This window comes from Toxorhynchites rutilus, chromosome 1, assembly GCF_029784135.1.
Source record: "Toxorhynchites rutilus septentrionalis strain SRP chromosome 1, ASM2978413v1, whole genome shotgun sequence".
Lineage (NCBI taxonomy): Eukaryota > Metazoa > Arthropoda > Insecta > Diptera > Culicidae > Toxorhynchites > Toxorhynchites rutilus.
In genome coordinates this window covers 39,837,365-39,864,205 of record NC_073744.1, presented here as the reverse complement: position 1 = coordinate 39,864,205, position 26,841 = coordinate 39,837,365, and the positions used below count along the sequence as shown (strand labels likewise).

Below are 26,841 nucleotides of genomic sequence, written 5' to 3'. Positions count from 1 at the left end.
GCCCCCCTGGTTTCAAGATATGTTATGTGGAAAATCCTCAGCTTTCCATAATAAATATAAAAAATTATAGCGCAAGCATGAAAACTATAAAAAACAAATACAATCAATAATAAAGAAAACATAATTCAAATTTTCTGTGGTATTTTCCAAAAAAGACCAGCTGATTGGCTTTAATTGAATATGTCGAACATCTGAATCGTTCTGATGGTTATGAATTTTTGAAAAGAGTCAGTTTTTGCAAAAATGCTAGAAAATTGATTTTTCGGACCACCCTAGAATGGAAATGGACACCCTTATGGAAAACTACAAAAATACGGGTCTAATAGTTTGCGATAAAGAACGAAACTACCCCTTTTTACGAAAGTCTGGGAAACACTATACCGGTTTGGCATGGAATGGCTGTATATTTATATTATTCACTATCTGACCCGGCAAACTTCGTCCCGTTACACATTGACGTTTTCTTACTAAGCGCACGTTCATGGGATATGTAATTGTAGAGCACATGCGAATTGAATTTTTCGAATTTTCCCATTTTCCTTCAGAGTTTTCCGAAAATTTTCAATTGTCATGTTTGGTTGGAATATGTTTGGTTGAAATATGTGCATTATTTTTATGGGAACCCCTCTCCTTTCCAGAGGATGGAGGGGTGTCATACCATCATAGAAACATTTCTCGTACCCAAAAACCCTCACATCCCAAATTTGGCTCCATTTGCTTGATTAGTTCTCGAGTTATGCAGAAATTTGTGTTACATTTGTATGGGAGCCCCCCTTTAGAGAGGGGGGAGGAGTGTCAAACTATCATAGAAACCTTTATCGATCTCTAAAACCTCTATATGCTAGGTTTGATTCCATTTGTTTGATTAGTTCTCGAGTCGTTCCCTCAGAGAGAGGGGAGGAGTGTCTTTTCACCATAGAAACGTTTCGTGTCCCCTAAAACCTTCGCATGTCAAATTCGACTTCATTTGCTTGTTTAGTTTTGTCTTTTTTTGTCTTTCATTTGTATGGCAGCCCCCGCTAAGAGAGGGGGCAGAGTGTCTTACCACCATAGAAACATTTATTGCACCCTAAAACCTCCATATGCTTAATTTAGTTTCATTTGCTTGATTAATTCTCGAGTAATGCAGAAATTTGAGTTTCATTTGTATGTCAGCCCCCGCTAAAAGAGGGGGGAGGAGTATCCACCCTTCCCCGACCCCAAAAACCCCCTACATACCAATTTTCATGTCGATCGGTTTAGTAGTTTCCGAGTTCATAAGAATCAGACAGACAGACAGACAAGATGCAAATGATGAGTTTAGCAAGTTGAAGTCAGTTCCGCGCATTATACTTAATCATTGAATCACAAGCTGGAAGAAACACTGATCTCACTAACGGAAAACAATTTGGGGTGGTAGAATTTTATATATACTACCTCAGAACAAACATATAGCAGGTGAATCATTAAAACAAGCTGGTGGTGAAATACTGTAAATATCATTTAATGGAGACGCTCCTGTAGAATACAAATATCTGTCGATAGCACGCAAGGAAGCAGTTGGAGCTGAAATATTATTATCCCGGTGCGTGCTGAAACCTCAGACGGCAAACATAACAGAAATGAACGTCAGATGACAATGGTTGGATCAATCTCAGTTATTGAAAACTTTGAATGAACCTTGTTATCAGAGTGTATCACAATTTTTGTTGTAATTAGCTTAGCGTAAAAATAAAACTCGCTTTTGCCGGTTGAGAATTTCGTGTATATTTACAACAATCGCTTCAAAGATCAACGTCTTCTTTATGCCAGATTCCTTCTGGTGTCTAGTGTGTAGGCTTCAATAATTTTACCTAGCTGCTACGATATGATACGTTTTTTCATTAAATCGTTGATACAGTACATATTGAACACATCAGTTCCTGCCAAAGTGTCAGTTGGGCCCTTATGATTTTGAACGCTAGCATTAATTGATGAAGAAATGTAGTTCATACATTTTTATTCATTCGATTATTTTTGCTTTTCATAACAATACTTTCTTTATGTAGTGGATTATTATAAGAAAAGTAACAGGTTTTTCCTTTCCGGATTATTGGATCTCTGATGACATTTCTATTGGATTTTTTTTGACAATCAATTTGATTCTATCCGCATGACCCAGTTAGATAATGTGAAAGCCATGACCAACACAAAAGAGCAAATACCTAACTCTCACTTACAAATTTCGGGAAGCTCTATAGAATTACTATGGAACTCGCTTTCGTAGACTCGCGGATAGTAGGGATTCTACTGTACTTCGTTATTCGACATGGTGTACACCATATACAGGTTCAAGAAGCAGCTTTTCGAACATTGCAGAAGAAAGCATAGAAGGCGATGTTTGGATAAGTACGGAGTAGGTCTTCTCTCTCGAAAGAAATGTATCGATGCGGTAATGAGAATGTTTGCAGCTATTAAACTGAAAAATCTTCCCTGGCAGATAGTGATAATTCTTAGAAACATTGCAAATACAGCGCTGTGTATCAGTTACGTCTAATGAAATGAGCCTTTCGAAACTGAGTTATGATTATTGAGAGCTTTTTGACATTGAGATCATGCAGTACATTTTGAATAAGTTTGTTATATTTTTTGAATAAACACAACACAACACAAAGAAAATCCCAAAGGGGATGGGGGTGTAACCAGACATTTCCGCACCGGGTGCGAAAGCTTCATCCGACGCCACTGATCACATGACTTCGTTTACTCGAGTCCAAGGGCCACCTCGAATGGCCGGATAAATTATTTTATAGGTGAGTGATTGTATTCGTTCGTTTACACTTTCTCGAATTAATTTTGATACCGATACCGAATAATTTTATGCGATTGCTAATACGTATTGTAAAAGTAAGTTCTACTGACATGGAAGTTCTTTCAAATAATTAGAGTGAATCGTTCCCGACTATTTGTACATATTTTTATACACAGAAATAGAATGCCCACATTTTGTACGCAAAAAAATAAACACTTAACGAAATAATCCAACAGAAAAAAAGAATAATCAGCATTGCGCACTGCTTCCCACGACACAGTTATCACCGACACTACCAGTAGTTTATTCAGTCAAATAATTCCTCGACGCCCACGAGGAATATCTGCAAGTTTCTAACTGTCGGTAGCCATAGCGGCCTCTGCCTGGCGGTACTCTGGATAGGACACGAACCCATCGTGATCCTTATCCATCAGGTCCAGGATGGGATCAACCAGAGATTGCAGGGTTGCGTCGTCCTGTGGATGTGACTCGGTTTTGTGACCTTCTCCACCATCCGCTTGGGCATCATCTGAAAAAAATGGCAATTTTCTCGAGAATAAAGACAGCAAAAATCGAATCGTTTGCTCCATTTAACCACATCCATCCGCTTTATTCACTTCATGCTGTTAACTATTCGGTCTTGTGATAGATAGGGGTTAAGAAAAAGAAAACTCATGCGTTAAGTGCTAGATTACACTACTATTGTGACGACCGGATATATTCAGCCCAGTTGACGAACCCATCGTCGTTTTTATCCATGTGACTAATGACGGCCTCCACGATCGTCGCTAGCTGATCGTCGGTGTATATGATTTTCTCCGATTCGTCGGTGTGTTGGTCGGACCCTTTCTTGTCGTGCGCTATTGTATTTGATGCGAGTTTAGAGAATTATTGTTCAGAGTATTGTTAGTCTAATTACCATTACCGGATCATGGGAAACAATCCACCAAAAGCATGAACAAACTGCTGCCGCCTTCTACAAATACCCACATGTAAGGGGAACTCTAGAGCGTCGATATTTTGAACATCTGAACAATTGTTTGTTAGTAATTTAACGATTTAAGAATTTAAAATCACGAATGAAAATGTCAGATGGTAGCAAGAGCGTATCAAATTGAATACTGCATCATGTTAAAAGCTTTGGACAATCCCTCCAATCACTCAAAATGCCTACAAGAGACCTATGAACTCGGAAATGTAAGATAACTACGTTTAGATCGTTTATATACAGCCATTCCATGCCAAACCGATATAGTGGTTTTCAGATTTTCGTGAAAAGTGGTAGTTTTGTTATTTATCGCAAAACATGAGACTCGTATTTTTTTTATTTTTTCAGTAGGGTTACTTTCATTTAAGGGGTTGTCCATAAAATCAACTTTTTCCACTTTTTTCCAAAAATGACTTTTTTCAAAAATTAACTTTTGAACTTTGAACTTGAATTCAGATGATCGACAAATCAAATTAAAGCCAATCACCTTGTCTTTTTTGAAAAATACTACACCTGCAGAAAATTCGAATTCAGTTCTCGTTATTATTGATTGTATTCGTTTTTTATTGTTTTCATAGTCTCGGGACCAAGGGCGCTATATTTTTTATGAAAAGCTGAGGATTTTTAACATAACATATATCGAAACCAGAGAGGCGTTTTTTTCGTTTTTGAGTTATGATTTTTGAAAATTAAAAAATTAAAAAATACGGGTCAAATGGTTTGCGATAAAGAACAAAACTACAAATTTTCACGATAACCTGAGAACTACTATATCGGTTTGGCATGGAATGGCTGTATATAGACCAACCTCAACCCCCAAGGCGTCTACCCTGAGCTGAACACGACTCCAAATGTACCAGAAGTTAAGCAGTGCACGCTCGAACCAGCTCAGAGCCCTACAACAAGTACAACAACAAGCAGTTGCTTTCATTTGGGGCACGAAAAAATAGCATCTCTGATATCGAGATATATTAAGTAAAAAATCCTCAGCTTTCAAGAAAAAAAATATAGCGCCCTCCAGCCCAAAGCCATGAAAACAATAAAAATCGACTACAATCAATGATTACGAAAACAAAATCCATTTTTTTCGCAAGTTCAACATTTTTTAACAAAAGGTAAGCTCATTAGCTTCAATTTGATATGTCGATTTCAGTTCAATTTGATATTTCAATCAGTTCAGTGGTTCAAAAGTTATGAGTTTTAAAAAAAAGTCATTTTTGGGAAAAAGTGGAAAAAAAACATTTTTCAGACCACCCTAAAATGGAAATGGGCACTCTAACGCACTCTGATGAAAAAATGCGGGTCTAATGTCTTGCGATAAAGAACAAAACTACCACTTTTCATTGAAATCTGAGAACAACTATATCGGTTAAACAATATCAATTAGATATGTCGATAATCTAAATCGGTTCAGTGGTTCTAAAGTCATGAATTTCTGAAAAAAGTTAGTTTTGGGAAAAAGTGTGAAAAATTTATTTTTCGGATCACCCTGAAATGGAAATGGTCACCCTAACGAAAAAATGAAAAATACGGGATAATGTTTTGTGATAAAGAACAAAACTACCACTTTTCATCGAAATCTGAGAACAACTATATCGGGTTGGCATGGAATGGCTATATATTATATATACAAAATATACATATACAAAACACACAATAATATACGAAAGACAATCTTACGTGCATCGTGATGCACAAAGTATTAACGAATCTGTGAAAATTAATGCTAAAAGACATTACTACAGATCTGCACTCTTTTACAGACACTTCCACATTTTTAACAGACTTTCACATATATTTTAGAGACTTTTTTTAAATCATCTGACAACTCTTCGTTCCACTTTTTATCGAATATTTCCAAAAATTTCGTATTTCCAAATCGCAGGAGTAAACATTTACGTGACTGTGACTTCGATTGTTTCTATTTCGTTCGGAAAAATATTATATCAGGGAAAGTGGACATTAAAAATGCGTTATTCAGTGAAAGGCTGCCCGATTACGAATGAAAATGTTCGCGTAAGCTCTTATCGTATACCCTCGGAAACGCTTTTACAGACGCGCTGGGTCGATTTTTGCTAGTTCCGAATAAGGGTTCCCGTATCTGTGGATTAAATACGATGTTTGAATTATTGAAAACCAAAAGTGTAGCAAGTCTTTCATACACATTTTCAGGATTATTTTGATAGAAATACATGGTTACATTTCTACCGGAAAAGAAAGCTCGTGAGAAACCGTAATGCCTTCTCCACAATTGAGCCGGTAGTTGACTCAGAAGATTACGTTCATCATCAACACGAAGCGCAGTTCAAAACTCAGGGCCCTTATTGACCATCTTTGTGTTATTACAGAATAACTACGTCCACGCAACAATCATCAGCGATGGAGATCGATCCACGGTCGAAATAAGATCGATTCATCCATACAACTGCTCTGCTCTGCAAGACATATCGGGCTGCTGTTCTATAAATAACTCAACAATGATCAATCAACTGTCTTCGCTGTCCGGTCTAACTGGATATTGGAAGAACAGAAAGAAAACTATTACGCCTAAATGGCTACTGTGTTAATGTGTACCATATGCAATGGTATAGAAGGGAATACTCTAACGCCGAAAAATGGCAACTGTATAATGTGCTAAGGGCATCCGCACCAATGCGTTGTTACAGACATTTTGACAACCCTCACCATAACGCAGCAACCCCACTGGTGGTTGCGCTTCAGGTGTGGGAAATAGTAATCTACCTCTCGGTGAATAGTGAGTTAACAAATTTGGCAACGCGATAGCAACCGAGCCAAGTGTTGCTATTTTCAACAAATGTCAAACATCTGTTGTGGGTTCCATTCGTCTTGTGTTGTTTTTTTGTGATTCTGCTCTGAAGTATTATTTCGGAAGTTTATATATTACATTTATCTATCAAAAAATTAACGCGACGAAAAGAGAATCAACTGACACTTGTCATTTCTTCTAGTAATAGCAATCGTATTGAGCAAGGAAAGTAGAGTGGATGGTAAAACGTAATGTCAGAATTGCCGTTCGGACGTATCCCTTAAGTTTGAACTTATTTATATAGATGGTATCCAAACAACACTAAACATTGACTACAGTTTCGCCGGCACGGTTGATTGTCGTTATGAACCAGCACAAAAAACAAAGCTGCAAATTATGCGCCAGTGGCGGTACCACGATCAAAGCACTCCCTGAATCACATTAGCCGAGCCAGCTGGCGGAAGCATATGCATAAAGGTTACTAGGTTACTATTTTCAACGACAACTGTTTATTTATTATACTGCTTCAAATACCTTCGACGAAATCAAATGTAACCATACCAACGTAAGTAATAACATAAACAAATCCAAACTTTTCGTCTTGCCATTCCTCAAACGTCTTTTCTAAATAGTGTAAATTACGAGCCACCTGTTAACTCCACCATCTTGGTATTTAGCAACCTGCGGTGCGAAAAAGAACTGATACTATAGCAACCGCGATAGCAACGACGGGTGCGCAAATCGAAGAGTTCATAAATTGACAACGGCTAAAACTCGCGACTAGAAACCCTGAATAGTAACGCATTGGTGCGGATGCCCTAATTATAGATATGATAGACATGTGACATGTACACGATTAAAATTCGACTCTGTTACAGCTAAAATGCTAGTGAGCCTAAAATAAACAAAAGGGATAAAAAAAACACGAAGCGCAGATTGCTTTACCGTTATATTCATCACCAGCATTAGCGGATCATAATTACGCGGATTTCTTTCGGTCAGTTTCACTAGCAAAGCTGTTTTCACCGACGTTAGAAAAAAACGTCCCTAAAACATTTCACATTTGGTATGTATGCACGTATCGAAATTCGCCAATGTCGAATTTTGCTCCCACATTAAAATCTTAGAGTGAACTAATCGTTATTCGCAGGTTGTTGATATACTGTCAGGTTCTGATACCTTGCAATATGAGATGCTCTTTCAGAGATGCAATGGTCAATCAAACAATTGACGGAAAATTGTGTTCGTTCATTTTATAAGTTTAATTATTTTTACCTTTTTATAGTGCTGATTATCATAAGAAAAATAACATCTCTGACCGTTAGATCTTTATTGACATTCCAATTGGATCTTTTTTGACAGTCCTTTTGATTCAGTCCGCACTATCTAGGTTAAAACGCAAATGTCGATAACTGGTCTTCCCTTTTCGCCCAGTTAGCGAATGTTACTGTATCATGTTAAACCTACGTTATAACAAGAAGACTGTTGAAGACCGGTTGGGAAGCCGACCTTGATGGCTTGTGGTTGCATCGCCGTGTATGATGTGGGACATCTCCATCGTGGAGAGGAGAGGCCAATGATTTTGAAGTATCAGCAAGCGAATGGTCCTAAGCACAGACGGAAACCTTTTTTTAGAGGGATCTAAGATCATAAGATCATATTGCTTGGTCATCTAATTGCGCTGATCGGTAGCCTCATTGCAAACAGGTAGTAACAAGGTCGTAACGCGAAACATGGCAAAGCATGAAAACTGTTTCGTCGATGACACTAACGATCCTAGAGAAACTTCACCATCTCAACGAAGTATTACTTGCATCACTTGTACACCTTGATTAGATAATGTGAAAGCTACGGTAAAATAGCGAGAGCCTGCCATTCATAAAGAAATGCCGGAAAAGCCTGTGTGGGAGATCTTACTTTAGCATTTACGAAACAATTGAGAACCCTATTTTGGATTGTATAAAAATTAGAATCCCGCTACAATCACTAAAATCATAATGACCCAAATTTTTTTTTAGCTAGCTTGAAATTTAAGAACGATTGCTTATCAGTCGCTAGTTCCGTTCTTTATCTTTCTTCCACCCGATCGGGAAACCGACGGCGATCGAGGTTGGGCAGATAGTTATCGCTCAGTTCTGATCGAAACGTTATCGAATAAACTTGTACATTTCGAAAAGTGAGGTTTTAATAAAAGATTTGGATTTCGACGTTTAGACGCTCAGTATTAGATCCCGAAATGTACTTTGTCCATCATTGCAACGAATTCCACCGTATTATCGCCCGTGTCCGCCAGCAGTCGCCCAGGTTCATCGTAACAACCTGTAAAATTACGATGCGCAGTAACGAGCCGCTAGTAATTCTCAGCCCCCGCATTCTAGGGCCTATTGTACATGCGTGTTGTTGGCGCTTGCATTACAATTGGTTTTCTTTGAGAATCTTAATTTGAGCTTTTTTGTGGAAATCGCGTTCGCGTTTAATACACATCACGGATCATCCGCTCGCGGATAGTCGGAGAAAAGAGAAACTGTCGCATTCTGGCACTAATAGGGTAGATAGGGGCAATATGACCAGGTGCGGCGAAATGGGCCACCCTTTGTTTGGGCTTGTTATGTGATATCAATTCGTACTGGTATTATTTCCGAACATTTCACTGATTTATGGCGCTACTTTGCCGTTTCATGTAAAAGATCAATTGATTTTTATTGAGCGTAAATGTACGGGGCGGAATGGGCATACTTGCTTGGGGCAGTATGACCAGGTATTTTTTCAGCATAACCTGTAAATATATTTGTCAAAATTTGTAAACATAGTTGGAAATTAGCTAGATGTGGAATCATGGTGCGAACATCCATCGTAAAAAGTGGTCACAGACCAGCTTGAATGCGGCAATCGAAGCAGTGAAGAGTGATGCTTCAGTGTGACATGCAGCTTTAGCGCATTGTGTCCCGCGAGAAATACTTAAACCTTAGTTGTGCAGATCCATTGCAGCTTTAGCTGCTCGGATCATTCAGTAATTTTTTACGACGGAACAAGAGAACGAGCTTGCAGATTATGTTTTCTCTATGGAACAACGGTTCTACGGTGTTACGACGAAATAAATCGGAAGCTGGCGTATGATTCGGCCGAAAGAAATGGTATAATGTTGGGGAAAAAGAAATGTCGTATTTTTGATCGAAATTTGACGCTTTATTTAACATACTTAAAATTATCCAATTTAAGTCAAATATGCGTAGTTTTGTTCGCAAACTTGTTGCCATTTAGAAGGCAACTTCATAATCCTCCCTCCTTATTTGCAAAAAACTCAGACAGCCAGTTTTCGCAAGCCTCTTTTGAGGCCAACTTAGTGTACCCAAGAGCGTTTTGCATGGACCGGAAGAGATTATAATCACTTGGAGCCAGGTCCGTACTATACGGTGGGTGCAATAGGACATCCCATCCGAGCTCCCGTAGCTTCTGGCGGATCATCAAAGATGTGTGAGGCCGAGCCACCAGGACAACGGTGGAAAACAACACCATTCCTATTGACCATTTCTGGCCGCTTCTGATCAATCGCCCGCTTCAAACGTTCAAGCTGCTCACAGTCGAGAACCGAGTTGAGTGTCTGTCCATAGTTGAGCAGCTCATAGTGGATGATTCCCTTCCAATCCCACCAAAGACACAGCAAAACCTTCCTGGCCGTCAATCCGGGCTTGGCGATGGTTTGGGCCGGCTCACCGCGCTTCGACCATAACTTTTTTCGCTTTAGGATGTCGTACGTGATCCACTTTTCATCACCAGTCACCATCTTCTTCAAAAATGGGTCGAGTTCGTTCCGTTTCAGCAGTGCAGCAGGCGTTGATACGGTCTAAAAGATTTTTTTGCGTCAACTCGTGTGGCACCCATACATCCAGCTTTTTTTGTAATCCAATCTTCTGCAAACGGTTCCAAATGGTTTTATGGTCTATACCCAGTTACTGGCCAATCGAGCGAGTGCTCACATGCCGGTCTACTTGGATGATTTCAACGATTTTAGCGGTTTCCACGATGATTGGCCTACCAGTACGGGGTGTATCTTCGACAGCCAGAACGAAATCGATCAAACCAACGCTGTGCTGTGCGAATCGTTACAGTATCGGGTCCATAAACTACACGAATTTTTTTGGCCGCCTTCGTTGCAGTTTTACCTCGCAGGTAGTAAAAACGTAAAATATGGCGAATTTCTTGCTTGGTGGACTCCATCTTTGACGCGCTATAACTTAAGACTGAAAAGGATAATCACAACACTGTCAAAACGACACTTGTAGCACAGATTGTCGTCTTCAAATAGCCGTATAGTATGACCCGATGCGATAAGTACAACACAAGATATGTTTAAGTGTTGCCATATATTGACAATATATGACATTTCTTTTTCCCCAACCCAATATTTATCACACTTTCAATAGCCTCGGATACCAGGAGCAACTTCCGCCGCCAGGGCACAAGGATTCAATCGTGTTGCAGTCGGGAAATTCTACGATTTACTGGAGGACGTATAGCAGAAATACATCATTCCACCAGTAAGGCAATTCAACGTCGATGAGACACCAGTGATTCCAGTAACTATCTTCTATCGATAGGAGAAGGAAGTAAACTAAACATTATTATCTTCATTCAACAGGTGCAGACCAAAAATTCCAAAATCCTAGCAATGCGGGAAAAAGACAAATGAGCGCTGGGTACTGAGCACGGAATACCGATTATAGAATCTTCCACAGGACACCCTAGTTTGGTACTGTGGGACACAATTCAACTCCTCTACGGACGGCAATGGCTGGAACCAATGCTATCGATGCCACTAACGGCACAGATATTCTCTGTTCCTGCTTTGAGTAACGTAAAACTGCAGTCCAATCACTTCGATCACATTGTTATTTTTTGTACATGCAAACTGAATGAAATCCAATTAAATATACGTGATAGTTGCAAAATAGATTAAACTTTCCTTTTATGAACTTGTTACATTATTTCCTAGTGGCACTTAAAATGCTTGAAAGATTGAATCGACTAACATGGTCATATTGCCCCGTATTGTGGCCTATTTTGCCCCGTAGTGCTTGCGATCGACGGAAATGGAACATATTTTTAAAAGTGTAAATTTTCCACATAAATCGGTTTTAAAGCATATTCATACAATGTACATCGATAAATAAGATTTCAAATCGTGAGTTTTTAACATGTAGCATAATTTATAAACGTTCCTACATGATTTAGGACGTTTCGTTCTTAGGGGGACCATATTGCCCCTATCTACCCCAATGCTTACAGTGAAAATTTCTCTTTTGTTAGATCGTCAACGTCAAACAAATAAATTTATTTTGCTTTTTATTGCACCGAAATCAGTACCAATATTCATGTAAACTTCCAAACATTACTGTTTGCTCGCACTGAATGTCATCGTTAAATCAAAGCGAAGTTTCCAGTTTCTCATACATACATCAACATCGCTCAATATTGTTCTATTTTCCACTTCACTCTTCAAAAAAAACACGTTTGTCATTACAAAAATACAGTGCCTTAAAACGCATAAACAGTCTAATACTTTCCGGAGACTTCCGAATAACTTCATAAAGCATGAGATGTGTGTCTGGTTGAGATTCATCAATGGAAAACAAACATCCTGCCTGCCTGGAAACCTCTTCATCTGTGGTAAATGAGAAATTTAACTTTGTGTAACCTGTATGTAACATTTGTTCATCACAATCACGGAAGGTCAGCTCACAAGTAGAAATCGTGAAGAAACTCGATGGTTTTGTGGAATTTACACAACTAAATGCATTCAAATAATTTTTCCCAAAATTATGTTTCGATTTTTGTTTTGTCATGATTTAATTATGTAGTTCTGCTATGGCTCGGTTGGCTAGTGTCTGTGCTGTCGTGTACTAGGAACGGGACACTACTACTGCTGCGGCGCTTCCCCCTGTTGTGCTGCCTTGTGCTGTGCCCGCACGAACTCCGGATAGTCGATGAAACCATCCTTGTTGTGATCGTCCGAGTTGAGAATGGGATCAATCAACGCGGACAGCTCATCGTTCGAGAAGATCTTATCTTGGTGGCCAGGCTGACCGGTTGCCTCCTGGTTTTTGCTCTCCGCTGTGGGCATTCACGTATGAGCGAGCGTGTGGAACACATAAATTGGGAAGGGAAGGGACAAAGAAAATGTCATCTGTTAGTCGCAGATTGAACTAACGCTTTGAGGGGTTCAGTTCTCATTTCCTGAACGAGATTCACACGACATGTACCAGGGCGACTCTCAGGCAGTAACTAGCTCGTAAACGATCAAGTTGCGATATTATTACAAACAGCATATTGTTGCTCATAAATGTTCAAACCACAATTTCGGACAGAATATTCAAAAAAAAGTTTTCAAAATTCACTTAGCCATTGAATTGTTCAGTAAGCTTCGTCGCTCGATAAGAGGTGGCGCCCTGAGGGTCGCCGTTCAATTTTTACAAACGTCTTCGAAAAGTGCATCCCCATAATAAATTGCAGTAAAAAAGGATGTGGATATAAAAGATCGTAAAATCCTGAAATGAAAAACCCTAGATATTTTCACTAGGCATTTCAGGAAGGATAAAAAAAATTGCGTCTTATCATATCTATAAAAAAAAAACCCGAAATAAGATTCAGATTCAGTTTCAATTCAGGGTGATTATATTAAATTATAAAATGTTCAGGAAAGCCCCGATCACCCACAGAATTGGGTGGCACGGTCGCCAAGGATAACCAAAATCGCGGATAAGACAACGAAAGACTAAACCTTAGGTGCAAAAAACAAAAAAGCAAAAAATAAATAAAATTTTAAAAAATTAAATTCTTCTTACATAAGGTTGTGTTCACTAGTGATCAGATAATGTGAATGCCATGACTAAAGGGTGTGTCACATCAAATTGCATCACGGAAAAAAACGCTGTAGAAATTTAATTTTTAGGAATATATCTTCAGCTTTCGCTTATAATCAGATAAGAGTGTATAGATCACGTCGGCCATGCTTCACTGTCAATTTTTCGTAAATTTGGAAAAATGTCGTCGAACGAAAAAGAGCGTCGTGAATTAATCCTGTGCACTCATTTCGAGAATCCGGAGTTGTCACATCGGGACATCGGTAAGATGCTGGGAATCGTCCAATCCACGGTCAGCAGAGTACTAAAACGATACTTCGAGAACCTAACCATCGACCGGAAGGTGAAGAACGGCAAAAATGGATGCTCTGTCAGTGAAATAGATCACAAGCGCGTAGTTAAGTAGTTTAGACGTGATCCGAGAAGTTCGGTCCGGGATGTCGGCAATAAGCTGAATTTGTCAAGTTCATTCGTCCAGCGGACCAAGCAGCGGGAGGGCCTGCGTACATACAAGGTTCAGAAGGCTCCTAACCGCGACGAAAGGCAAAACATGGTGGGGAAGACGCGAGCCCGGAAGCTGTACACCGAAATGCTGACGAAGCCGCATTGCCTTGTAATGGACGACGAAACCTACGTCAAAGCGGACTTTCGTCAGCTGCCGGGCCTGTTGTTCTTCTCCGCAGAGGACAAATTCAGCGTTCCGGAGGAGATTCGCAAGCAGAAACTATCCAAGTTTGCCAAAAAGTACATGGTGTGGCAAGCGTTCTGCTCTTGCGGAAAGCGGAGCGCCCCCTTCGTGATGACCGGCACGGTAAACGGGCAGGTTTACCTTAAGGAGTGCCTACAGAAGCGCTTACTACCACTATTGAAGCAGCACGAGGGCCCGACCATCTTCTGGCCGGATCTCGCTTCGTGCCACTATTCAAAGGACGCGTTGGAGTGGTACGAAGCCAACGGGGTCACCTTCGTGCCAAAGGAAATGAACCCGCCCAATGCGCCGGAGCTTCGCCCAATAGAGAAATATTGGGCGATTATGAAGCAGGCCCTCCGGAAGAACCCAAAAGTTGTCAAATCGGAGGCGGACTTCAAGAGAGAATGGATTTCTGTTCAAAAAAACTACAACCTGACGTTGTACAGAACCTTATGGACGGGGTAAAGAGGAAGGTGCGAGCATACGGGCTTGGGCTCGATATATGAATAAAAAGAAAATGCCAAGAGTTGTTTAATAGTTTTTATTTTACTGTCTAAAATTTTCAAAAGGATCGGTCTACTGGGCGAATTTCTACAGCGTTTTTTCCGTGATGCAATTTGATGTGACACACCCTTTAAAACAACAAAGAAAGACACTGTCACTCACCGACGAATTGCGGAAAGGCCTATAGGATTACGACGCGCGATAGTACCGTCAGTAATTTTCTACTTTCGAATTATAAGGCCTAGTCTGCCCATGATAGCATAGGACAACACCATTAGTGTTGGGAAAATGCATTTTCGTTGTTTTTTGGCCTACAAGCATAACCATGCGAATTTCCGATGAAATGATCTGTCCAGTTGAAGGATATTATGGGTAAAAAGAAAGCCTAGGTGATTTTGCGGATCATAACATATTTTTTCCATTTGGAAAACGCTTGCGTCTATTTATGCGGACAATCAATCGTTACAATGAACATTTGTCCGCATAGCTAGACGTAATCACCAGGTTGTTCTGTTTGTAGCGTTAGTATTTACAATTCCGACAATAGTCAAAACGTCTCCGTCGGTAGTTTCAGTAGTTATCGGATAAAATCAAAAAGGTTTTGAAGTAATTTAGTGAAATGTCTGGAAAAAGTGCTCTTGATTTGTTGCGAGTCTATGATAGTACCTTTTTTCTTGCGGAGTACTCTGGGATATGATAAGAACAGCAGGTTCGTGTTTTTTTCAACTGATTGGATTTGTAAAGGCAATCTGCAATGTTGGTAATTTTAGCAACATGATTTACCGATATCACGATCAATCGCATGAAGATGATGGACTGACTTACTCCAACGATATGAGTAAATGCTGAGTATGTGGAATAATTCATTGTTGAATCCGAGGAGTTATAATGCTAGGAACCAATATTATTTTGATTTTACTACTGATCTGATTGTTTCATTATCTACTTGAAGATTCAAATGCAGAAATTTAGGTTATTATAACATTAAAAAAACACAATTGCTTCTATTTGTTCATCGTGTACAGCAAATAGTAATTGTATGATCAACGATTTAATGGTTTCTTATATTCATCTATTAGGTAACACTAAGTAATAAGACACTATCGTGACAGACATGTTTGGACTCTAGAATAAATGTGATTCAAATGTAGATTTAGCTTAGAGCACATAATACTGACAATTGTCGATTTTCGAACGATGTATGAAAGCTGAATGAAACTACGTCTGTTATGCGAACAAACAGTGATTTTTCGGAAACGTTTTTTTTTCAAAATTGCTCAAATGTTTTCAAACAAAAAATGCATGTTGAGCAAACGTGTTACATTGTGTAGAATGCGAAACAGCGAAAAAGCCGATTTTGTTCATTTTGTCGTTTACTTCTCCTATATAAACATGGGCAGTGGTGTACTTTCCTAGTTATTGGCACTTGCATCAATATTGGCATCATTGAAAATCGTAATTTTAATTTTTAACAGCATAATTTAACGATAAAAAATGCTAGTCGATTGATCAGGGAAGGTGTTGGGAAAACACAATCACGAATGTGAGGACATCTCGAGACGATTGTGACAAGCAAGGAATCAAGAGGTCGAAACCATACAACAAACAACTGTATGGGTAAGTATTCCAAGACGAACCAAATCCAGCAAAGGTCATACGCTCACGGAGCACTTCAAAGTAGATGGTTGTTTGTTTCCTTCAAAAAATGTACCGTACTGTCGATTTGTACGTGTCATTAGAGCAATGCAAAACAGTCAATTCTGTATTCAGAATAATGAGGGAATCGAGCTGCCTAAGAAGAGCCATTTTATGAGAACGACGTTAAACAAAAGGCTCTGTGGACGCTCAAAACAGAAGTTACATTACCGACATTCGTTTCATATATTGCATATGTAAATTCAAATATAGGTCCTATATTTCAGTCGACATTCGCAGTCTACAATTCACGCAAATGTTATTTTACATTATTCTTTCCAGCCACAGTCGTCATTCGCTCTAACAAATTCGCGAAACGACTTTCTTTCACGGAAAAGCTGCTGGTATAATTCACAAACGATAAAAAAAAAATCAAGGACACACCTCGTATCGAACAAAACACGTTCGCACTGATAAGCATTCGATGTACGATCACGTATGGTCTGTGAAAGTGAAGAATGAACAATTCGTTCATGACAACACGACGCTCCAATGTTGCCTCGGCTACCGGTATTTTCATGCAAATTTCCAAGGACGAAACAATAGCATACAAGCGATCATGAGTAGATGTCTATGAACTAGTTACCACCATGCCCCCAAGTTGGTATGAATCTCACACGAAAGAATAATGTACCGCAGCGACAATCACAAATGACACTCCTAAACAGACATTAAACATAACACTTACCATGCCAGTGGATGAGCGACTTGATCAGTTCACACCCATCCAGCTTATTATTGTTATCTGAATCGTGCATCTTGAAGTAATGGAACTGAAGTTCCTGTTCGCTCATCTTGCTGGTATCGATCGGAACTTCCATATGCTCGGCAATGTGCCTGGTTGAGGGGAAAATTTATGTTTACAGGGACAATAAAATACGTTCGAGCCACTTACTGTTTCTCGTGCTGAATGTTATTTGGATTTAGCACTTGTTGTTGCTGGCCATGATGTACACCATGGTCTCCGTGTTGTTGCGGCGTATGCTGTGGTTGTTGTTGCTGATGGTGCTGCTGTTGTACGGGCACCTGTTGGTACTGCTGCTGCTGCTGCACCGGAACCTGTTGCTGTTGATAGTGCACCTGTTGTTGTTGCTGCTGCTGAAAAATATTAATCCAAGCTTAGCCCTAGCAATCAGAAAGCTACTATCTAAGCCTTACATAGTGCATCTGCTGTTGGGGAACTTGCTGGTATTGCTGTTGTGGAGGCGGGTGATACTGTTGCTGCTGCTGTTGCTGTTGCTAGAATTGCCCATCACACCGATCAGTCAATATCCTGAAGGAATTTCAAACCAGTTGTACTTACGTATTGATTAGGATTGACACCAGGTACCACCCGCTGACCGAGAGTCACCACTGCAAACAGCCCCAAGGTTAACGCAAGTTGTTTCATAATGTTTGTCTGCAAGTCTTCTACGTTACAGACAGAAACTTTCACTTTTCTGATTGAGTAATCTTTAGCAGGCCATTCAGGTTCAGTTGGAGTGATTGTATGACACAAATTTTCGGAAATTTTCAGATGAGAACATAAGAAATAAATTGATATTAGTACACGAAAGTATGCCTTAGGACGACACCAGCAGTCAAGCAACAGCTCACCTTGTAAACGTGCAGCTATCTATTGAACTAGGGAATATCCACGTATGTTTTTTCGGCTCTATTGCTCTACATCGTATCTGGCACTTGACAACGGGGAATGTTTACTAGAGAGACACAGAAGAGAAGCTTGTCAAAAGTCAGTCAGTATGGTGGTGTTTTGTTGAAAGGTTGTCTTCTGGTTTGCGCAAACCATGATGTGCGATATCGCTATGTGAGCAGGGGTACGACTAAAACGTCAAATCCCTCATATTGCCAGGTACCCAAAATTGCTGCGGTTCACTGATATTTTGGTTCAATCAATTACTGTTGTTTACAACACGGTCCGGTTATATAGTCGAATAGTGGTTAACTCTAAACTCCATGTTAAATGTGAACACCTCCATGTGAAACCGAAATATAAGAATCGCTCATGCAGTTAGAATAAAGCAGCGCATTTTTCGATTTCAATCCTCGTAAATGATATGTTGATAAACAAATGACGCCATATTGATTTTGATTTTGGGTAGTCTATATTCAATTGATGTCTAACCCCTGTATGTGAGTTGCAAGCAGAGATGCCAGGTTTGAAGACATGTCTTCATTTCGAAAACCTTTGACTTACTATGAAGACATTTAATTTTGTGAAGACATTTTGAAAACATTAGGCTAGGCGCAAATTGAGACGCGTATGGCGCGACTAACTTGGCGCGATATAGCGCCTGTCTTTGTGGCTAATTAAAACAGATGAAACGGCGCAAATTGGTCAGATGACGCGAGATGGAGGAGCGCTCGTGAGACACGACTAGCTCGACGCTGTGGCTGAGCCACAGTTTCTCGTGCTGCTCATGCTGGTTGTGTTGGTTGTGTTGGTGAACAATCATATATCGCCGTGAGTCTGACACTGTATAGTTGTACCGGTCGGAAGGTTGTGTTAGTAAATAAATATATCGCACAACTCTGTGTGAATCAGACATTGTATGCGACATTTACACCATTTACACCAAACTGCGACTCAATATGCGCTCCACCACGCTAAGTTTGTGGCACGTATGAGTCGTGTTGATAGTCTCGTGTTCGCTTACGAGCGCTATACGCTTCTCAATTTGCGCCTAGCCTTATACTAAAGGTGAAGACATTCCAGTACGACAGCGTACGTGGGTTTTTGAGAAATATCGGAAATATCGTCAAAAAAAGTAGGGCTTATATCTCAGTGTCATTCGCTCACTTTTTTCACTTGTTTACTTTTGTTCTTAATAATCAACGGAGACTTTTGATTCGGGGTCATTTGCTTGCTTTTTCAAACGTTTCCGAGTTAAAATCCACAAGCATGTAGAATGAATTCAAAAACACAGCGACTTTTACTTCAAATTATGGAGAACTTCCAGCGGTCTAAATACAAATTGTCTCTAGAAGGCATTAGGTCATTTGCGCCCAAGAATTCGAATGTTTTTGACATTGTATTTTTATTATTTTGGACCTATACTATACAATAGATACAATAGATTAACCAAAATCTTTCAAACGACCACTTCACAAATCAAAGGTTTTCCGGTTACATACCGTTTCAATAATTAGTTTTAATGGATATGGTTTGAGTTAAGGTGGGACCAGAATGCCGTGCTATGCGTCAATTTGCTTTGAAACTTCATTTTAAATATGTATGTTTCCATCTAGTCAAACACAATAATGCTTTGCATCATTAGCATCATTGTACTAAACATTTGTTCGAAACTGTTTGCGCCGAATTTGCGATGACAGTGGCATGGTGTCGACGTCTGGTGGCAACTTCAAATTAGGGCCATAATTTGGGTCCCAAACTCGTTAGTGTAATCTCTATCAGATTAGAAGACACGGAGTCGGTTTTGATTTTGATGCCAAATGTCTTAAAATTACATGAAACGTCGAGATCTATTGTCATCAAAAAAAAATGGTTAAAAATTGACACTCTGGGACTTTTTTTGACGTAGAACTACGTCTTTCAGGAAGGGTGCCAAATCAGAAAACAGGTCACGTTTTTATGAAATAAAGTTAACGTTAATAACTATTTTCACTGTGACCGAATTCTCATGATTTGCATACCAATCGAATCGGGAATTCTCTAAGATTTGTTTGATATGGTATACATTACAATTCGTTAATCTCTAAACGGTTTAAATTCATGAAAACTGGAAGAACTTCCTTTTTTCCCATACATTTTTCTACCGATTTGTGTGCTAGCCCTACCCGTATTTCGAATGCTCATAACTCAAACATTTCTTAACAGATCGGAAAGATGTTTGCATCATTTGAGGAAATATTTCTGCGCGTATATCACAATTTATAAAAATGTTATTTTTCATGAGATGAACAATTGAACAACTGTAAAATGTCAAACGTTATCTAAACGCCCTAACTGCCAAGTTTTGATTGGTCCGATTTACGGTTTCCCCAAAACAGACTTCAAAATCGATGTACCTGTAGAAATCCGCTTTGCAAATATACATACAAGTCGGGGGTATTTTCGTTCCCACCGAGCTGTGTTTCCCTAACACGGACTTCAAAATCAATGTGCTTAGGGGAATCCGCTTTGCAAATACATGCAAGTCGGGGGTATTTTTTGGCTTTCAGTAATTGTCGTTGGGCAGACCGGACTATGTTTCCCTAGAACATACTTTTAAACTGTGAAGCCTTGGAAAATCGTCATTTCAGATACTAGAGGTGAATGAACTTTCGTGGTTCGAGAACTACGTAACCATGAGATGTGCAATAATTTCAGAGGGAAATGTAAACTACAATGATCATTTGATTTTTTTTCCGTTCACATATTTTGGTAGTCATAGGCATCATATCAAACGTAGAAGGACGTTATTCAATTTTATTTGTAACGAAGAACATAATCTATTGCAAAAATTTCGATGCATTCTAAAATAATATTCGAAGTGTGTGAATTTCTCGGATGTGCTTGTTTGGGGAAATCCCCCAGCGTAGCTGTCCTGATGCAGGAACGTCTTACCTCGTGCTCGGTGATGGTGAAAAAGTGGAGTGAAGTGCCAACGGTTGCTGCGCAACGGTTTATGCGGTGTCGGACTTCTACACCGCCATTATGTCGACACAGTTGAGTGTACGCCTGCGGTTAAGAGAATACTTGTTGAAATCAGTCGTTCTCTTATAGAGTACCACACAAAGTGGTGAACATGTATGTTGCATAATATGATTGCGTAGTTCTACGTCGAAAATATGCGGTCGTGTCCTAGGTACAACCCCTTACCTTTTTTCGGAACGCGAATCTTTCCGAAACCTTACCTTTTTTCGAAACTTGCTGCAAAATGTTGATTTGCACGATAATATAGCATATGCAAAATATTAGCTCACTAGTCTACTAGTGTCGCAAACGTTAAAATTTGAGTTTTTTCAAAACCGAAAATCGGGGTTTATAAAATTTGTTTTATGTCAGATGTCTTAAAATTGCATGACCATACGAGATCACCGTTATCTCTAAATCTTATCTTAGCTGCAATCTAATACCCAACTGTATTTGACAATGTGGAAGATAGTTCAGAACCTTATCTATTGGATTCTATAGCAAATTCAAATTGGAACGTATTTACAATTGACTTATTAACTAAAGAAAAAGTTTATGAAGAGAAATCGATCAAATCACTTACACCCCTCTCATTCTAAGCCCCTCATATGTAACGTAGTCTGTTGGAAAAAAGGGTTTGAGAGACTTCCCTCGAAACGATCAATCTTCGATAAAGCTTCATCATTTTTTTTCCATTGCATGGGGTCTATTAGTTTGTTTAATTAGTTGCGGTTTCACAACTAAGAGCTCATTTGCGGACAAAGAAGAACATCTAATGTGACCTATTCTAATATGTGTTGTTCTCAAATGGTGACCGGAATAAATCGCCACAGTAAACAACTGCAACAGAAACAACCGCTTAGAAAAAGTGTAGTAGGCTAGAAATATTTGGCGCGGGAAAAACATCATGTGCCTCACATTTCTATTATAAATTTATTCTCTTGTTCTCGTTTTTCGAAATTTATTCTGAGGACAATGTAATGGGGACGAAGTCCCCATTTGGCGAGGATAAGGAATCGAGGCGGCCCATGCCGCCAAGATGACGCAATCCGAGTCCACCGCCGACCCGCCGTCGGAAGCGGCGGTGTCTCGCACGCAAACCTGGGATCCACTGATTGCCCGGTTAGTTTGAAACATAGGATACGATCCTTTAGCAATGTCCGACCGAGCTCTAGCGAGCGTCGGACGGTATACGTCTGCCCGGGGCGTTACGTTTGCCTGGGGCGATACGTTTGCCCGGTTAATTCTTGTTTTGAAATACAATACCGCGCCACAATATTTATAGCCTACTACACATTTTATAAGCGGTGGTTTCTGTTGCAGTCGTTTTCTGTGGCGATTTATTCCGGGAACCTTCTCAAATAGACTTATATTGCCAATACAATAAAACCCTTATCTAATCAATGGCTAATATTCATTGAGTGGGTTTATCTATCACAAATACTGAACGATGACAAATTTTACTTCGAGCTTGTATCATTTTCGCTCAGCGAAGAATTGCCATTTCAGATGAACGACTAGAAAAAATGTATCCTCTTTTCACATTTATGGTAACATCTGTTCTAATCATCGGCCAGGTTCGCTAATCAATAGAAAAAAAAACAGAATATTACCCATCAATATTGTATATTCCAGTTATCACGCGCCGCTGAGAATTTTGTGACCTGTGACTTAGACCTCGGTGCCCACATTTCGAAATATTTACCAAAGGAGTGTCAAAATCTGGATCCAGCTACCAGGTCACTACACTTACAAGAAGCTGAAAGTTTTAAAATATTCCATGAAAGGCTAACAACGTACGAAAATAGCTTGACGCAGAATACAGAAGATGATACCAAAGATTGGGATTTTCGAAAGGAACTCTATGAAGGTGTAGAACTGAACTTATGTCGAAATAACACAAATTCACTCGAGGAATTTCTCAATTGTTATATTGAAAAACGAAGCAAAATGATATTGGCAATTGATGATAAACTCGCTGAACGGAATGATCATTGAATAATAGAGAATTGAAGGGAAAATTTATATATTTTTTATTAATAAGATTTCATTTAAACTTCGTGTGACCAACTTATTAGACGTCATCGTTGAGCTCATCAACAAATTCTGCTACTAGATCATCAACACGCGCATCCACATCGTCGTCTTCGAGAACTACCTTGCTCTTCTTCTCAGAAGAATCAGCTTCTTTTGTGCTATTCTCAGTAGTCGATTTACGTTTGTTGCTATTCTTTTGATTCCACGATTCGCTAGAAGGCGACGCTAGTTTTCCTGGTTTTCCTAAGGCAGGGTCTGACAAAGGCTCGTTTATAACGTGCACTTCATCATCGCTAACTGCAAGCCTTTCCATCGATTCGTTCTTTCCCACTTGGATCGCTCCCCCGTTCGCTGGTATCGGAGACAATTCAGCTTGAGTTCTACCCGCCACTTGTACTTCATCCACGGTATCATCGGAATCGATGTGTATCACCTGCGATTCGACTGTTTTGTCATTTGTTGATTTCTGGAGTTCGCCCTTGTTGAAGTTTCCTTCGTTATCTTCATCTTCCAGATCATATACCATCTCCGAGGACTTCTCTTCGTCAATTGTAATCTCTTCAACACGAGCAATGGGTTCGGTTTCTGAAGTTGTTCCCAATTCGCGTTTTTCTTCTTGGCTCTCGTCAAAGCTTGGTGATTCGCCAAACGAAATCAACGTTCCACCAGCGTTGTGTCCTTGTTTATCCGCCGAGAACAAACTTTTAAGGGGATGTTTCTTCTTGGCCATCAGCATATCCTTCACAGCATTTTCCTCCAGCGGGAAATAGAATACCTCTTTGCGTGGATGCAACAACAGTTCTGTTGTGCGTCCCAGGGCAGAAGCCACAGAACGAACGTCTGCGTTCGGATCCCGCACTTCAGCTACGTTGAATAAGGACGCTCCATATTGCAGCGGAGGTGGACAAAGGTGGTGAGGATTCACACTCAAGGCGTTCAACGCGACGAGTAAAGCTTTACGGCAGCTAGGCTCGTGGTATAGATTTTGACGTGTTCCCGCATTCAGTTGAGAAAACACCGAAAAGCAAAGCGACACAATCTTCTCCTGGAGAAGTTTGTGCATGACGGGCTTGATGAAGCAACCGGCAGCCTCGAGTACTTTGGTGAGACATCGAAGAGCGGCCAAGCAAAGCGTTTCATTACCGGAATCACACCGCAGTTGTTTGGTGTTCTCGAATGGATCCGTAGAATGGGCTTTGGACAGAGCCGTTGCTGCGTTCTGTTGCTTCCGGAGTTTCCTCTTAGCTTTTGCGGAGAGTTTTTGTCTGTAGTGAAACAAAATACAGTAATCAGAAGGTTGAAAACATTCTAGCCAGGATTCATTCAATTAAGCAATGAACCATCTCCATTGGACAGCCCTTCACGGCCCCTCTGCCGGTTGCGGAACATCGATTGAGAACCACTGCTTTAAATATATAAGTTCTCGAATCTTTCTGGTCTCAGCTCATACTCACCCACTGGCGTTAACCGTAAGCGTCACTTCCGATTCGTATGGTGTAACATCTTGCACGATGTGTTCCAGCACATTATCCACAGTTTCCTCGATTCCGCTGGCAAATTTAGTCGTTTCGCACCACAGCGCAACGCATCCGTATATTCTTGACCGCAAGGATGTGTACGATTTTTTGCGCCCCTTTGCATCCACTGTGAGTGTGGCTTTGAGGCTTTGCTCGAAGAGATCAGTGATCAGATTTCCAAACGGGAGCAGATTCAACTTGAGTACCAGCACTAGTCCGTCAAGAACCTTCAACAAGTCTGCTTGAATCTGGGGAAGAAACATGCCGAAAGCTAGATTCTCGTGGATCGAATTTTTCGACATAGTTTGACAACTGATCGAATGTCCGCGGAAAATTAAATTCAAGATTTTCATCGGGCGAAATGGTTTAGCAACCGGATATGGTTCCACAATTGCCTTTTCAAGGTAAGATACTAAATTAAGAAGACGCGTAACAATTTTGCGAGCGTCGTTAACAGGCTCATAATTCGTTGACAACTTAGGAAGTTTCAGGCACTCCAGATTCTCTTCGACATCGAACGTCTCTGGTGTGTGTTGGAAAACTTTCCCCAGTAAATCATGAATTGTGTCGACGAGTTTCAGCTGATACTCTTCCCAGGTTTTCTTGTGTAGTGTTCCATGCTGACCTCCTCCTCGAATTTGCTGCAAAAGCAGCAAACATGTACCCGTTCGATCGACAACTTGCGAATCTTCGGAATCGACTAAACTGACCAAAAATTCTTCTATGCGATTTTTTGTTGCACCGGACACTCCCGGATAGTAACGCATAGCCTTCTCAAGAAATCCCAACATTGCATAATGTGTAAATGGATCTACAGTTGTTGTAATATTCTCCATTAATTTTGGTAAGTTGCTGATGATTAATTTATTGAGATCAGATGAGTCCAATGATTTGACCAGGATTTTCTCTGAAAATATAACGGAATAACTTATGAAAAATTTCCTCAACGAAATGAACAAACTTTATACCTAAAACGCCATAGGCCAGAGGAATGGTCGCAATATGACCTTTCTGGCCACAGATCTTGGCACAAACGTTAATGTGGAATTGTGTTTTCTCCAGAAGAATATCCAACGGACACTGAGGTATAAAATGACTCAAAGCAATGAGCCCTCGATCGTGGGTGAGGGCACTACCCAGCATGGTACTGATTTTCGTCAAATGGGGCTCGATTTCATTATGTGCCTGGAATTATCCACTGCGTTATTGCTCTGCTCTGAATATCCACATACACATTCACAGTGGCATATCTTACCTCAGTCCAAAACGTTTGATGTTCATCCAAAGCTCCTAAAAGCTTCCGAATGTTCCCATCTTCAACTTCCACAATACCTCCAAGGATTCTCGATACACCATCCATCGCAGTAAACAATTATTTCGCCCAGTTATTAATAATATTCCAATCACTTCGTGGAACAGTCGCAGCACGCGGAGTTCAAACGAACGTGTAAACAAATATCTTAATCATAAATTTGCGTGTGTGTATCAGGGATGCCAGGTGATTTTTCAAACATCTTCACTTGGTACGAAAAAATGGAAAAAATGTCTTCAAATGTCTTCACAATCATATCGGAGGAAACTAAATTTCATAACTTACCTTTGAACAAAGTTTGATAGCTTATTCAATGTTTATTTCAATTGGTATTGTTATATAGCGCATTACATTAAACCTACCTTGTGATTTTGAAGTTTATTTCAATGAATGTGAACAAAGAATATATTGCGCAACTGCTGAACTAAATTTTATGAGTTTAGAAATGATAATTGGCCCTTGATTGCGTGAATATAGCCCGAGTTCTTCAACAAAAATGGAACTGTGATAACCCGATTTGTTTATTTCAGCTATGAAGTTTTGGTTGCAGCTCAAACCATTATCATTAAACTAATTATTGAAACCGGAAAACCTTCGATTTAGGAAGTGATCGTTTAAAAGATCTAAGTTAATCTATTGTATAATGAAGGCCCAAAATAATAAAAATACAATGTCACAATAATTCGAATTCTCGAGCGCAAATAAACTAATTTTCTAGAGACAGTATGTATTCAGACCGCTTGAAGTTCTCCAGAATCTGAAATAAAGTCGTTTTGTTGTTGAATTCATTCTATATACTTGTAAAAGTTTGAAAAAAGGACATAAATAACACCGATACAAAAATCTCCGTTGATTACTAAAGGTGGCCGTACACTGTTTGAACGAAGGTCAAATGTTTGAAAATGTTTGACACATAAAGTTTGGTTTTAAATTTGTACATACACTATTTTGTTTGTCACTCTTAAATTATCAACAGTGGTAAACAATGTCAAAAATCCAACATGGAGAAAATTCGACTGAAATAATTAAGGCAACCTTACCATGTAACGACAGGTTCAACAAAC

At 39.7% G+C, this 26,841-nt stretch overlaps 2 protein-coding genes across 5 annotated transcripts; both read right to left on the bottom strand.

The window, feature by feature from the left end:
- Positions 1-2,913: 2,913 nt before the first annotated feature.
- On the bottom strand, positions 2,914-17,994 carry LOC129763641 (multiple coagulation factor deficiency protein 2 homolog). 4 transcript variants are annotated; one of them, XM_055762886.1, is made up of 6 exons: positions 17,872-17,994; positions 17,579-17,727; positions 17,434-17,514; positions 17,171-17,373; positions 16,964-17,112; positions 2,914-3,299 (listed from the first exon to the last, which is right to left on the bottom strand). In XM_055762886.1, the coding sequence occupies exons 2-6, from the start codon at positions 17,663-17,665 to the stop codon at positions 3,124-3,126; spliced, it is 696 nt and encodes a 231-aa protein (XP_055618861.1). In that variant the 5' UTR covers positions 17,666-17,727; positions 17,872-17,994; the 3' UTR covers positions 2,914-3,123. The 4 variants fall into 4 exon arrangements, with proteins under 4 accessions (XP_055618861.1, XP_055618862.1, XP_055618859.1 ...); XM_055762887.1 differs by lacking the exon at positions 2,914-3,299 and adding an exon at positions 3,346-3,630; XM_055762884.1 differs by lacking the exon at positions 2,914-3,299 and adding an exon at positions 11,987-12,636.
- Positions 17,995-22,920: 4,926 nt separating this feature from the next.
- Positions 22,921-25,967, bottom strand: LOC129762017 (proline-, glutamic acid- and leucine-rich protein 1). The gene is made up of 4 exons (XM_055759957.1): positions 25,721-25,967; positions 25,434-25,650; positions 24,403-25,372; positions 22,921-24,213 (listed from the first exon to the last, which is right to left on the bottom strand). Exons 1-4 carry the CDS (start codon positions 25,823-25,825, stop codon positions 22,986-22,988), a joined length of 2,520 nt encoding a protein of 839 aa, XP_055615932.1. The 5' UTR covers positions 25,826-25,967; the 3' UTR covers positions 22,921-22,985.
- Between the last annotated feature and the right edge of the window lie 874 nt (positions 25,968-26,841).

Excerpts from the sequence above, each read along its gene's own strand:
- LOC129763641 (XM_055762884.1), bottom strand. The coding sequence starts at position 17,665 with ATGAAACAACTTGCGTTAACCTTGGGGCTGTTTGCAGTGGTGACTCTC. Across the intron at positions 17,374-17,433 it reads CCCAACAGCAGATGCACTAT|CAGCAGCAACAACAACAGGT; the intron begins GTAAGGCTTAGA and ends AATATTTTTCAG. Across the intron at positions 17,113-17,170 it reads AACATTCAGCACGAGAAACA|GCACATTGCCGAGCATATGG; the intron begins GTAAGTGGCTCG and ends CCCCTCAACCAG.
- LOC129762017 (XM_055759957.1), bottom strand. The coding sequence starts at position 25,825 with ATGGATGGTGTATCGAGAATCCTTGGAGGTATTGTGGAAGTTGAAGAT. Across the intron at positions 25,651-25,720 it reads ATCAAACGTTTTGGACTGAG|GCACATAATGAAATCGAGCC; the intron begins GTAAGATATGCC and ends GGATAATTCCAG. Across the intron at positions 25,373-25,433 it reads TCTGGCCTATGGCGTTTTAG|AGAAAATCCTGGTCAAATCA; the intron begins GTATAAAGTTTG and ends TTATATTTTCAG.